The sequence below is a fragment of the Cotesia glomerata genome, linkage group LG1, assembly GCF_020080835.1.
Source record: "Cotesia glomerata isolate CgM1 linkage group LG1, MPM_Cglom_v2.3, whole genome shotgun sequence".
In the NCBI taxonomy this organism is placed as follows: Eukaryota; Metazoa; Arthropoda; class Insecta; order Hymenoptera; family Braconidae; genus Cotesia; species Cotesia glomerata.
Genome location: NC_058158.1, coordinates 31,960,621 through 31,974,082, shown reverse-complemented (window position 1 = coordinate 31,974,082; position 13,462 = coordinate 31,960,621). Strand labels below are relative to the sequence as shown.

Genomic DNA, 13,462 nt, shown 5'->3' with positions numbered 1-13,462 from the left:
GCAAAGCTGCTGTATAAACATACGGTATCTAGTCTAGTGTACAGCGGGTTCGGTGTATAACATAGTGTGTAGTAGTCGAGATATAACGGCGCCCAAGGGACTGGGAGGCTGGTAACGCGATTACACTCTGCTCCTATCCTATCCTATCCGGTGGTATCGGTGTTGCCGGAGCAAAGCCTCTGAACAGAAGCCCAGTTGCTTTTGCAGCTTGATTTATCCGCGTGGTGTTGCGTTATTGCATTAGCGCCCTCGATGCTCTTGCACGTCGTCTCTATCTTCTGCTCATCCCTCATACTGAACTAAAACTCCGAGCTACTAGATCTGCTGAGCTTACACGAAAAGTCCAGTTATAAGTGATGTATTTTGATTTCTCTCAAGAATACAACCTATTTCATCTTAACGTGTACAAATATTTTATAAATCAACCAATATAATCGTACGGATGAATGATAAGCACGTTTACAACCATAAATTAGAATAATATAAATTAAGAAGCAGAAAATTGATACACTAATTCATTACTCCAGCGATATTTCAAATTTTTGTATTAAATTTTCATCAGGCATCACAATCAACACTCGGCAATAACATAAATTTAACTCAATTTTGCATATTATTGTGTTATTCTAGCCCTCAAATTTCCATTAGTGTCATCATGACATGGTCATGTAATATGTACAATTTTAATTGTCATTTTAATTATTATTTTATGAAATTTATTAGTTTCGTTTATTTTTGATAAGTTGTTTTTCGTACAATATGTGCAATGAATGAATTGTCTGATGAAGATTTAATGAAAAAGTTAAAATGTTTTTGGATCAAAATAAATCAGTATTTCAATTTTATTGTTCTCACTGATCAAGAAAAGGGAATTGGTAAGATTATAAATAAAAAATTTTGAATACTTTTTAACTCTTCCAAGAACTTAAATTTTTCCCAATTTTTAAGCATTAAATACTTCTGAAAAGTTTTAAATCATTAAAAAATATCAAATTTTTGCAAATACTATTGGATACTTTTTAATATCTTGATTATAATTGAATTCCATTTAATAGGAAGATTCAGAAAAATTAAAAAATATTACAATTTAAAATACTTTCACGTATTATTTAATTGCAATATTATAAAATATTCAATTTTTTTTAATCTTTTCTAATCGCTTCTCTCAATCAGGGACTCGATTTTTCTTCTACTTAATTGATATTTAATACAGAAGATGCGAGTGCATTCGAAAAATTATAATTATAATTAATTAATCAATGTTAAAATGCATCAGTTACAATCCTAAAAAAATCCCACTCCGAACTCCTGCCAATAATTTTATACAATAATATACGTAAATCATCACAGTACCGCTGTCTAATAATATTAATCGTTATAACAGGTAATAATATTGAACAAAATAAATTTTTAAAAGTAATTGAGTCTTACGCAGGCCTATCAAGTCCCAGGGCTTCTTGATGTCGTCTTGCTTTTAGCCTGAGATCGGCGATGCTGCTGTTTTTGGAGCGCGCAGCGGCCGCGGCGAAAGAAGCCGCTAAGCTCAGCGGATGTACTTGAGGGTGTGAAGGCGGTAAACAGAAAAGACCACCAGCTGCTGCATAGTGAAGTACCGCTGGATCAAACGCGGATGAAGTTGAAGTATTTGCACTGACATTCGTTGACGATTGTACTGATGGAGGATGGAGTCGCAGTGCTGGTAAATAAGGCGCTACTCTGCATGGTTCTAAGGAAGTTGGCGGACTTCTTGGTGCTAAGACCATTCCACCTAGTTACAGAAGTACGAATTGGAAAATAATTAATTAATAATTACTCAACTGTTATGTCATAATTCATAATCATTAATCATAATGGTGATATATATTTATGGATCTAAATTACCTTTGTGTAATTGACTCTCGTGCTTGCGACACTTGGCACGACGATTTTGAAACCAAACTTGAACACGTGCTTCACTCAAGCCCAATCTCTGGCTCAATTCTTCTCGCATAAATGCATCAGGATAATGTGTCTCGTCGAAGAGTCGTTCCAACTCAGCTAACTGCTCTAAAGTAAAGTTTGTCCTCGATCTTCTCTGTTTACCATTCCCACCTCCACCTCCACTGCCAGTACTTCCACTGCTACGACAGTTGGAACCTTGATGACGGGTATTAAAAATTCATATGAATTACCAAATAATACCTTCCAGTCTATTAAACTTTTTAAATTCTCTTCACAGATCATTTATTACGTCTCGACAATCCCCGTAAATTATTAAAACTTTTGCTACCAACTCAAACTATTTGATTTTATCTGAATATTTAAGTTACTCAAACATTAAATTAAATCTCGCTATGTTAATTACATTAGGCGACATTAGTAAGCAATTTTTTTTTTTTTTAATTTTTACCTATGGTTATGAATGATGGGTTTGTTTTAACATACAATTAAATTTTGAAAAATAAAGTGTGTATTTTTTTCATGCGTTAAGAAATAATTCTATTAACGATTTCTATAATGACTTTGAACTTTATTAATAAGTTCTTTTTTTTTATAAATAATGATTTTTTTTAGTTTCTGTAGACAATTTCCGGAAGGTCTTCTAAAAAAAGTGTTTTGCAGTGAGCATATCTTTGATTTGAATCATTGAAATTCGAAAATCCACAAAAACTCTAATAGAAAGTGATCACCTTATCTAAGGTGATTAATCGAAGGCGTAATGAAAATATTTATTTTTATTAAAATGATGGCTTTACAAATAAAAACTTAAAATTTTCGATGAAAATTCTAGCCTTAAATTGTTTATAATCAAATATTTATATAATCAAATTGTTTGTTATCAAATATTTTATTTTGAGTGTTTGAATTAATAAATATTCATTATTTGATAATGAAATATAATTAATGTCGCTGTCAAGTGGTATTCAATAATTACTCTTCAAGGTACCGCGAGTAATATTGCCTGGAGTTAAAGTACCACTTGAGCAATTACCCAGAGAGTTAATTAATGGACGTTTAATGTAAAGTTAGTGAAGGTAAAGTAAAGTAGGCATACTTTAATACTTGTAAATCCATGCCAAGAGATATATAAGCATACGAAAAGCTGAAGTAAGATGCCAACACTCTGGGATTAAGTATATATACATTAAAGAGCTCCCTTACTTGACGATGGGCTCGTGATTTATATAATTTAGCAAAGTGCTAAGGTGCGAGTATTTTATACATATATACAAGGTCGTTAGTCACCCCCTCGGGGATTTCACCTTAATCACCCTATGAAAACCATATCCTAGATAGTTAGATACACACTTATAAAAGAGTGAAGAGAGAAAGCAAAAGGAGCTGGGAAACGAGAACCAGTAGAAAATTCAACAGAGCTTTAGAACGTGTATTGCATAATGTACCGTTTTAATCAATTAAATGCCGAGAGTTAACTTAATAAAATTGAAATAAACTTATACGGTGGTTTAGTTTCAGTTTAAGTGACTGAACTAAACGTCTACTTTAAAACCAATATTACCAATAAATATCATGTATTATCGTTAATAAATTCTGGCTTGTCTGAATCGGCAACAACAACACATTGGCAGTTAAGTTAAACGGTAACTTTAGTTGTATTAGAGAATGAGAAGGAAATACTCAAACTCTGTATAAAAGAGTATTCACCCCTATAACCCGAAGAGCAATCACACTCGGACACGAGGGGTCACTAATTCGATTACCCTACGCACCCTACGGTATTTTTCTTCTCTTACGAAGGTTTACCAGCCCCAGCACCCAGTACCAGCTAGTAAGACCTTATAACCGTAAGACCGTATACCAATTGCATATGCCGTCTCATCGTTGGTCTCATGAATAATCAAAGTCAAGCCACGAGATTTCAATTGAATACCAATGACTTTATTTTTTATTTTAGATTTTTAATTCAATTACTGCTACTACACCAGTATTTCTCGGTCTTTAGATTTTAGCCCCGTCTACGAGCAGAATAAACGCTATTAAAGTGATGGAGATCCGGGTGTAAAAGCGAATCCAAGTGTCGAGACATAAAACACATAAGCTGTCAGAAAGAAAAAAGACTTTGATAAATAAAAGTGCGAGTAAGATAAAGAGATAGAAAGAGAAAGAGAGTGAGTGAAAAAAGACGGAATAAAAGCTAGGACTGGTCAGTCGAGGACTGATGTACTGCGGCACTTGGTTTTCTTACACAGCCAGGAAAAATGATATTTATTGTTTTACTTTTGTGAAACAGTTTTGCCTGGGGGAAGGGGCTGGTTACGTTATACTATATTTATATATGTCTACGTACACAGTGATACGTCCCAGAGCCAGATTGCTTTTTGATTTGCGCTTAATCGGGAAAAGTTATAGACCTGTGTGTCAAGTGACGTTTAATGTTTTAGGGGCGTGCAAACCATTGTGTCGTAGTGTGTAAATATTAAATAATAAATCTGTGTTGCATGCTAACTTTAAACTTCTATTTCTTCCCCTGTGTCATAAGTCACCATTCATATCATCCTATAAAAAAAATGAAAAACGTATTGTCATATATTGTCAATAAAAATAATGTAAATAAAAATTTATTAGTTAGAAGGTACATATGTCGTCAATCATGTCATAAACTATTCAAATACTTTACACTAGGGATGACTTGACTGTTTTAAAGATCATCATGATATCTAATCTTTAAGTCAGAGGCTATTAAGCTTTGGATCAACTCACAGCAGACGAATCACTTCTGAAGTTTATTGACCAATCTAATGAATTATAAAGAAGCATCGAACCCTCTTATCGTGATGGCTGACCTTCAACTACCAAGTGATGCGAGTCTGTATCGAGTTGAGCCGTCGGATACAGACAGACACTCTTGTATTTATCTACTCTCTACTTATTCTATTTATTGTACAGTAGTCGTTGGATCGCCAGTGATAACACTCACCTTTTGTATTGTCCTCGACGAGGATTTTCCGAGAAGATTTGTCACTCCTTGAATCGAATGGCTGAGGCGAGGATACTTTGGTCTCTTGAACGTTGATTGGACTACTCGGTGATGTGTCTCGTGAGACCGGCGGCGGCGACGGACTGCAGCCCAGCAGTTTTCTCACCGACAATTTGAGCTCTGGAGTCTTCAAAGGAGGCAATGATACCTCGGTATTTTGTTTCGTCGACTCCTTGGTGACTTTGGTGGCGACTGACAGGTCTTCAGGCTGCAGTCGCGACTCTGGTGAGGATGAGTGATGTCGTTCCTCGACGGGTGAATCGTCTGACGACTGATCTGGAGCTGGTTTACCATCTAGAGATTATCAAGTAAGTAGTTCAACAGTGTCAGTGTGTTTTCACAATTAGTCAAGACGTCGGATCGAGAGTTTATTTTTAAATAATTTTTTAACTATCTAGAAAATTATTTTAAGTTTTTTTTTTTATGGTGAATTTTTGTTAAACACTTTAGTGAATTTTAATTTTATAAATTAAGCACCGTCACCTGCACGGAATTCCTCTCGACCCGATTGACCCATCGTAAAAGTAACTTGAAAGATTAATTAAAAAAAATAAAAAAATCATACTGGAATCAGTAGAAGACGCATTGTCAATGGAGCCAATAAGATGAGCAACACTAAGTGTAATGGTACCAGAAGTGGGACTACAAATAAGATTGGCGGTACGTGTATTATTCCTGATGGACTCCCGATTCGCGTTCGCGTGGTCAAAGCTCTTGGAGACGAACTGGGTTAGCTGCTCCATCCTCGGGGACTCACTTGCCAACGGGGGCGAACATTGCCCGACCAACGGATCCGGCCTGGCCGGTTGGAGAGTAAAGCTTCACAACGCCACGCGCCCCCTCAGGCCGCCATTCGCACGCCCGCCAATCCCACAATCGGAGGCGTGGAAATTCCGCCCTGTTTTCATCCCCTAATACGCCCTGATGACTGAGAACTCCGTGGATCCTCATTAGCATTTCACCCATTTCCACGTTCTTGGTGCCAACTACCAGCACACTACGGTTCCTCCTCCACAAGTTTACGCGGATTCTCGCGTGCGCGGATCCCCCCGTTAAAGCTATCTCTAGCCCCACGAGGAGTCTAAAGGCTCGGCTAACACGACTAAGTCTACGATGTATCATCGAGTATTGTACTCATGTCATTTGTTTCTTTATATTTTCATTTTTATTCTATTTTTTTCATCACTTCTCTTCTTTTCCAGTCTTCTCCTATGTATTTGTTCTCTTCCTCCTGCATCCGATAGATCAAAACCTGCTAATAAAAATATAAATCTATCATCAATAAAATTACACCAGATTGATTTTGAAATAATAATTATACGTTCCCAAAATGAAAATGAAATATGGAAGACATAAACCACCAGGTTGGTGGGTTTAGTGCTATCAGAGGGTGAAAAAATAAAAGAGTGCGACCCTGGTACGTCATAGTCATAGTGGTGGTGTTTGCCGACACCAAACTCGGGAATATTTAAATGCGATTGCATTCGGGAATGTAATTGCCCGAGCAAATATTCCACATGACAGCCCACGGTGGGCCTCGTTGGCTAGTCATTCCATCAGCGTACCACCAGCACCATCACCAACTGCGAAAGAGAGATTTTTGTACAAACGCTCAAATTTAGTGGCAGTAAAGTGACTGAGTGAGACGGAGGATCAAGCAAATTTGTCAGTCTAGTGTGTGTTATTACTACAAACCAAAGCTAGCTAGCTAGCAAGCTGCCTACCGGGTGAAGAGACAAGTGTAGAGTTTGGATAAAGCACAGCGAGAAGCGGACAGTAGACAGGCGATAGGCGATAGGCGACAGTAGGTGCCCATTGCTCACAAGAAAGACACTGAGTTTATTCTATTTGATGGACAAGGACATAGACAGGGACAAGGGAAAGGAGAGATGAAGAGGTTGTGTGTGACAACCGAGTAGCAGCGGCCCGAGTCGGGCCAATCAGGACGCAATGCGATTACCTTAACGAGAAATCCGATTACTTATTCATTCCCCTAACTCGAAATCAGTTTAACTAATCGTTTAATTCGGTCGCTTCGTAACTGGGCGAGTGAGACCGAGACAAGACGAGGATGCTCGATGTGGGAAATTGGAGAGAGTGAAAATTGTTACCCGCCAACCCCGTCTAACCCCGGAATGCCAGATCGGCAAGCTCACCGGTGTATCCTACCACCACCACCACCACATTAACAATTTAACAGTACACTGAGACTACACGACAACTATATCGGTTGTATAGACGCCACACTCTGTATCGCTGGTGCTGGTGCTAGTGATGGTGCTACTATTGCTGCTGCTGCTGCTGCTGTTACTCCTGTTGAGTAAACGTATATATGAATAAGAGAGACGTGTCTTGTGTGTAAGAAGATAAGGATAGAAACACAGACCGAGGCCTCGTTCAATTCAATTACGTAATGAATTGTCGTGCCTTGAGTAAACACCCTTCCTCACCGCGACTCGTTTGGGGCAAACTACACGGGGGATGAGACTCTGAAAAAGACTTAAGCTCTGCTCAGATAGGAAACATCCGCCACCCGAAAAGTAGGGATGGTTACCCAAGCTGAATCAATCTACACCACTCGTACGTTTCTTCGTCTTCGTTTTCTTCTTAGTTCAATTTTTATTCTTCTTCGTCGCATTTTCAAACTGTCTGCTGACGGTATGGCCGTGTCGCTGTCGCTTCACTGGACTCATGTCCACACTCTTTATCGGATACGGCATTACCATTTTTTATTTTTCTGTAAACCAACAAAATAGAATTAGAAAACTTTTACAAAATATCATTCCAAAACTGCTGACTTGTCAAATGTTATATTTGACTTAAATGACACAAAAAGGGGAAGATATCTAAAATTTTTTTTCTTTAAATTAATAAATTGAATATAAAAAGTATTTGATTTTTTTGTTGACATTTTAAATTTAAATCAAATAATTAGCAATTTATTGATTGAATTAATTAATTATAATTAAAGAATTAAATAGACACACAAAATCAATATTTATAATGTTTAATTATACAGTTTACATTTAATTATTTAATTATTTCAGGTGCAACGTTTGGGGAAATTAATGAAAAGCAGTAATCGATCGTGTCGGTTAGGTGATGAAAGTTTATTTAAATTAGTGTGATTTTGATCACCAGGTGGCATTAGCTCCCAGAACAGATGGAGAAGAGGATGCATGATAAGCTGTAAAAAAAGTGAAATTGTATAATTAAATTACTAATTACGATGGCAAACTTGTTATGTTCTATTATAGAATCTAGATAATAATGATAATAACTCTGCTGTTGTCATTATTAGTAATAACTATGAATTTTACGATGATTGATTATTAAAATCCATCCTAATTATGATTGTAATTATGTATTATTAGAAGCGGCGTTAATTATACAATAATTTCATCAAGTGTCATTGATAAATGTAATTAATTATTACCTAACGTTGATTAAATTTATTTAGCGTAATATATCTTAGTTGATGTTTTATTATTTATTCCATTGAAACATACACCCATTCAGAGTTTTCAAAACGTGTCTTTTTATGACTTCCTCAGCAAGAGAGTATCGCGTTACAAAAGAAAATAAATTTAATCTAGATATGTTTATTATATTGGTTTATTCATTACCTGTTTTGATTACAAAGTGTTCAAATTTTTTTGCACTATAGTAACTTATTTTATAGAATGAAATAATATGCTATTATTTACTGACACTGAAATTAATAGAAATAGTAATAATAATTAATTTCATTTTTTGACAAACAAGTTATTGTAAAGAAGATTTTAAAAAAATTTTCTCATTTTTTTAATTTTAAAAAGATGAATCAAATTCTATTTAAGTATTTTATTAGTACTAATTCATTTTTTAAATAAAAGTAAAATAAATGTATTGTTTATATATGATACTGGAATTAACAGACACTCGTCAATTTTTTGGATTTTTATAATAACTAAAATATAATTAAAAAATTCCACAACTAAAAATTAAAAAAAAATTACAAGTGCAAATTTAAAAAAATATTTTTTTTATCATTGATTTTTAATAAAAATAAAAAAAAATGTCAGGTGTCTGCTAATTTCAGTGTCATGTTTGTGTTTGATAATATGTTTATAAATGAGATGAGAAAAGTAAATCAGGTGCGTGACAGTGTAAATTTAAACTTACCGCGTAATTTACAAGCAGCGCCATCTAGAGAACATTGGCAAAATAAGCGGGTGGTGCCAATAGTAATTTGAAAAAGAAAAAAAAAATAAAGTTGTCGTTTTATTGCGAATTCGGCTAAAAAGTGAAGGAGGTTAAGTATTTATAAGTACATTAATTATTACTACAGACTTATTATTTTATATACATAATAATATTAAATACTAACATACGTAAACTTAACCGAATTAGCCTACAAGGCAATGAGACGACCAAATGTCTCGTGACGCTCGTGAGGATGTGGTTTTCACGTCAATAAAATCAAATTTAATATCGGGGATAAATCAATATCACAGAGAAATTATAAATGTTGAAAAAATATTCCAATTTCCAGCTGTGAGTGCTAATATTGACGAGGATTTAACGTATCAGGTAAAGACTAATTTACATCAGTTAACTAGTAATTATTATTATTGTTATAATAATAAACCAAAGAAAGACTTTAATAGAATAAAACCGCCTGTCGATGAAGGAGCCATTAATTTGATGAAATGGAGTTCGTTTAACCAAGCAAGTTCTTGTCCAGCTCTATCACACGATTTGTTGACCCAAGACAAGCACGATGACAGCGACCAACAGACACCAGTGCAAGATGATACTGGGATGGAGACAGTCGATGACATTGAGAAGTGGTTAGAAACATGTACTGATAATTCTCCTGCTATTTCAATTAAAGAAATGGATCCGATAAAGTGTCAGCAGCTCGAGGTCGTCGATACATACCTAGGCGATGAGATGCCTCATGCGTTCATGGAAAAAGATTCTCTTTCAATAGATATTGATTTGACAGATAAAAAACTGAGTCACAGTCTTGGATACGATCCGATTCTAGAAGAGCTGCAGAGTGATAAGTTCCTCGAGGTTTGTGAAAAAGATGGTTTTACAATGCCGGAGTTTCAGCTTGACCAATTGGAGCCTTTGACACTTGATCCCAATGACATGATGGTAGCTGGTGAAATGTTGCCATCAACCAGTATCAACAATCCATCAACGACTCTGGCTATCAATGGGCATCAGGATATTTACTCTGATGATATTAAAAAAGTCAGTTGTATAGACACTGATGATATTTGCGAAAATACGTCTCAAGTTTATGATTTGCATGATAAATTTAGTGAAGACGATGGGGCTAATGTTGAAAATATTGTTCATATTATCAACGAGAGTGATTTGAATGACTATGAAGAGGAACATGACAATGGTGACGGTAATATAGATATCAGTGAAGAAAATAAAATATTGGAGGATATTGAGGCGGTGGATGCGGTAATGATTGACACAGTTGATGCGTCATTGTCAAATGACGATGATAATATGTTCAAGGAGTGTAAAGCTATAAGTTTACTATCCGAGAGTCATAAAGTACCTGATAAAATAGAGGCTGGTGACGTAACTGAACAGTTCGTAGGTCAAGAAGTACACGAACAGGACCAGGAAAAAAGCAAAGAAGAAATCATGGCTGTAGTGGCAATTTCGACAGACAAGCGTTCAAATATGACTCAGATTGTTATCAATACTGGCAAAGGCGAACAGATATACAGAGGTAAAACCTCTGAGTTAATGGAAGCTACTGGTTATTTTTCAAAAAGTCCTAAAATAAAAACCAATTTGAGTAATAACACAGTAGAAATTAATCATACTGAGGTTAGTGGATCGTTGAGTAATCAAGAAGCTATTATATCAAAGGCACTCGAAGAATTGGGGTTCAGTGAAGAAAATTTAATGTCTGTAACAATGCCTGATAATGGTAAAATGTGGATTTGTCCAAGAGAGGATTGTCGTAGAGAATTTAATCGCTTGTATGCATTAAAAGGTCATATTTTAGCTCACTATGGCGTTCGTCCCTTCAAGGTAATTTATTTTACTATCGATAATAATTATTTAAAAAAAAAAATTTAGTAGCTAATTTATATATGTATATTATTTTTATTTTTCAGTGTGATCAGGAAGGATGTACATGGGCATTTCATTCGGAATTTAAATTGAAACGACACAAAGAAACTCATTTGAAGCGTAAAGATTACGTGTGTCAAGTTGAAGGCTGTAATAAACGTTTCACTACTGTTTATAATCTATGGACACATGAGAAATTACACACAAGGCCCAATCGGATTGCGTGTCAAGTGCCTGAATGTGAGGAAAAATTTCAGACTAAGCGAGCGCTAGAGTTACACATGAAAACACACGACCAGAGTCACGCGCCATATGTATGCATGCATGAAGGCTGTGGTAAGCGTTATTACAGCAGCAATGCGCTGACATCTCATCAGCGATGCCATAGTTACAAGGAAGCTGATATCAAATGTTCGTGGCTGGGCTGTGGGAAGATATTCGACAAGCCTTGTCGGCTTAAAGCACACTTGCGATCTCATACTGGGTCCAAACCGTACCTATGCACATTTGCTGGGTGCTCCTGGGCATTCACGTCGTCGAGTAAGCTTAAGAGACACGAAAAAAAACATACTAATGATAGGAAGTTTATTTGCGATGTTACAGGATGCAACAAAGCCTTCATGCGCTCGGAACATTTGAAGGAGCACAAGCTGACACACTCTGAGGGTCGATACTTTCAGTGTTATATTTGTGAAGCGAGCTTCTCTGCCAAAAGCAGTTTGTATGTACACATTAAAAAACATCAAAATAAAATAGCTCCTGAGTATACACCTGAGGGTATTCAGCCTTTGGATACGAAGTTGACATTCACCAATGTTGATAACAATTTCTGCCATAGCTTACCAATGGACTTGGAGTCAGAGATGGTAGATAATGACGTACTACCAGAGTCATTTATTCCTGAAAAGTATGTCAACTCTTCGAGTGATAGTATTATGATTGACAATAAGACAGTAGTAAGTGAAATAATTACGGCAAAACCTAAATTTACATGCCCAATTAACAATTGTACGCGGACTTATATGAAAAAAGTATCATTAAAGTCACATATTGTTAAATTCCACGGTTATTCTATTGAAGATAATGAATTAAGTCAGTCCTCAGAGACAGATTATGTATTGTGTGCTAATAATACTAGTGTAAGTAATAAGGTAGAGACGACGAGGCGTATCAACGTCAACGCAGATGGAGATATTGACATTGTTGACACAATAGCAGAGATAAAGTGTTTACCGGAACCTAAACCGCCATCGACGAATGAAAAATTTCTAAAAAATGTTAGTAATCGTGGTACAGAAGCTAGTAATCATGGATCCGCGAGAACTGGACTGACTTGCGTAGATATTTTGAAAATAAAACGTGATAAAAATGAATCGTTTGATGACTCAATGATTGGGGCATCTGATGTCGTACTCGGTACTGCAGATTTAGCTGAAAGTTTATTACTGCCAGATGAATTATCTTCGATGTATTTTCATGATGATATGGGTAGTGAATGTCAAATTTTGTTACTTGATTCTACTACCACTGATTCAGAGACAACTGCATATTAATTCAAATGATCTTTAATTATTATCATTATAATTATTATTTTTACTTTTTTAACTATAAAATTAAACAATCACGTTGTAGATAATAATCAATATAATTGCTACTGAAGTGATTGAAACAAATTATTTTAAATAAAGTATTTATAAGTACTTTTACATTTTGATACTCTAAAACGTCGCAATTAAGAAATGTTAGTGACAAATACTAATTATGAATTATTGGCGTCATTTATTATAAATATTGTTATAAAAAATAATGATTATTAATAAGTTTTAATCCAAAGAATTTAAAAGAAAAATATTTATATATATTTTGTAATTAAAAAAATTAAAAAACCCTAAAATTGCGATGTTTATTTTGTAAATTATATTATATAAATAAATGTTTCAATCTCTTCAATGTTTATACATAAAAATAATATTAATTATCTTTGTAAAACTGCCTGTGATCAAAAAAACTATTGATAATGCATTCATTAACCCACATATGTTAATAATCATCTCATTACTTTAAGAAGGTATTTTTTATTAATAAATAATAAACAAAATGTTGAATATTTTTTCATAAAAGTGTTACTTTAATTATTTACTTAATTTAATAATAATAATTATTATTATTATAAGTATATTAAAATGCATCTATTAAATTATCAATGTCAAATAAATTTTTTTACGTCATTCACAAGTCTTTACCATTTATAATAATAATCGTATAAAAATTACTACATACAATTATTAATTAAAAGTATTTTTAAATAAATTTTAGCCGAACACAATTTAGCAGTAATCACTTATTAGTTATACACATATGTCTCAACAAAACAAAAACATTAAAAATAAT

The 13,462-nt window shown here is 34.6% G+C and overlaps 2 protein-coding genes across 6 annotated transcripts; one reads left to right on the top strand and one right to left on the bottom strand.

Moving 5' to 3' along the window:
- Positions 1 to 1,108: 1,108 nt before the first annotated feature.
- LOC123269469 (paired mesoderm homeobox protein 2-like) lies at positions 1,109 to 6,240 on the bottom strand. Its single transcript, XM_044735185.1, has 4 exons — positions 5,544 to 6,240; positions 4,919 to 5,272; positions 1,882 to 2,136; positions 1,109 to 1,768 (listed from the first exon to the last, which is right to left on the bottom strand). The coding sequence occupies exons 1-4, from the start codon at positions 5,719 to 5,721 to the stop codon at positions 1,428 to 1,430; spliced, it is 1,128 nt and encodes a 375-aa protein (XP_044591120.1). The 5' UTR covers positions 5,722 to 6,240; the 3' UTR covers positions 1,109 to 1,427.
- Positions 6,241 to 9,246: 3,006 nt separating this feature from the next.
- Positions 9,247 to 12,841, top strand: LOC123266275 (zinc finger and BTB domain-containing protein 41-like). 5 transcript variants are annotated; one of them, XM_044730442.1, is made up of 3 exons: positions 9,247 to 9,550; positions 9,614 to 11,029; positions 11,116 to 12,841. In XM_044730442.1, the coding sequence occupies exons 1-3, from the start codon at positions 9,395 to 9,397 to the stop codon at positions 12,622 to 12,624; spliced, it is 3,081 nt and encodes a 1,026-aa protein (XP_044586377.1). In that variant the 5' UTR covers positions 9,247 to 9,394; the 3' UTR covers positions 12,625 to 12,841. The 5 variants fall into 5 exon arrangements, with proteins under 5 accessions (XP_044586377.1, XP_044586369.1, XP_044586404.1 ...); XM_044730469.1 differs by having other exon boundaries at positions 9,413 to 9,550; positions 9,651 to 11,029; positions 11,116 to 12,840; XM_044730451.1 differs by having other exon boundaries at positions 9,428 to 9,550; positions 9,628 to 11,029; positions 11,116 to 12,840.
- The last annotated feature ends 621 nt before the right edge of the window (positions 12,842 to 13,462 follow it).

Coding starts and splice junctions, on each gene's coding strand:
- LOC123266275 (XM_044730434.1), top strand. CDS start 9,395: ATGTCTCGTGACGCTCGTGAGGATGTGGTTTTCACGTCAATAAAATCA. Junction 11,030..11,115: donor ATGGCGTTCGTCCCTTCAAG/GTAATTTATTTT, acceptor TTTATTTTTCAG/TGTGATCAGGAAGGATGTAC.
- LOC123269469 (XM_044735185.1), bottom strand. CDS start 5,721: ATGGAGCAGCTAACCCAGTTCGTCTCCAAGAGCTTTGACCACGCGAAC. Junction 5,273..5,543: donor TGCGTCTTCTACTGATTCCA/GTATGATTTTTT, acceptor GATAATCTCTAG/ATGGTAAACCAGCTCCAGAT. Junction 1,769..1,881: donor CGAGAGTCAATTACACAAAG/GTAATTTAGATC, acceptor TTCTGTAACTAG/GTGGAATGGTCTTAGCACCA.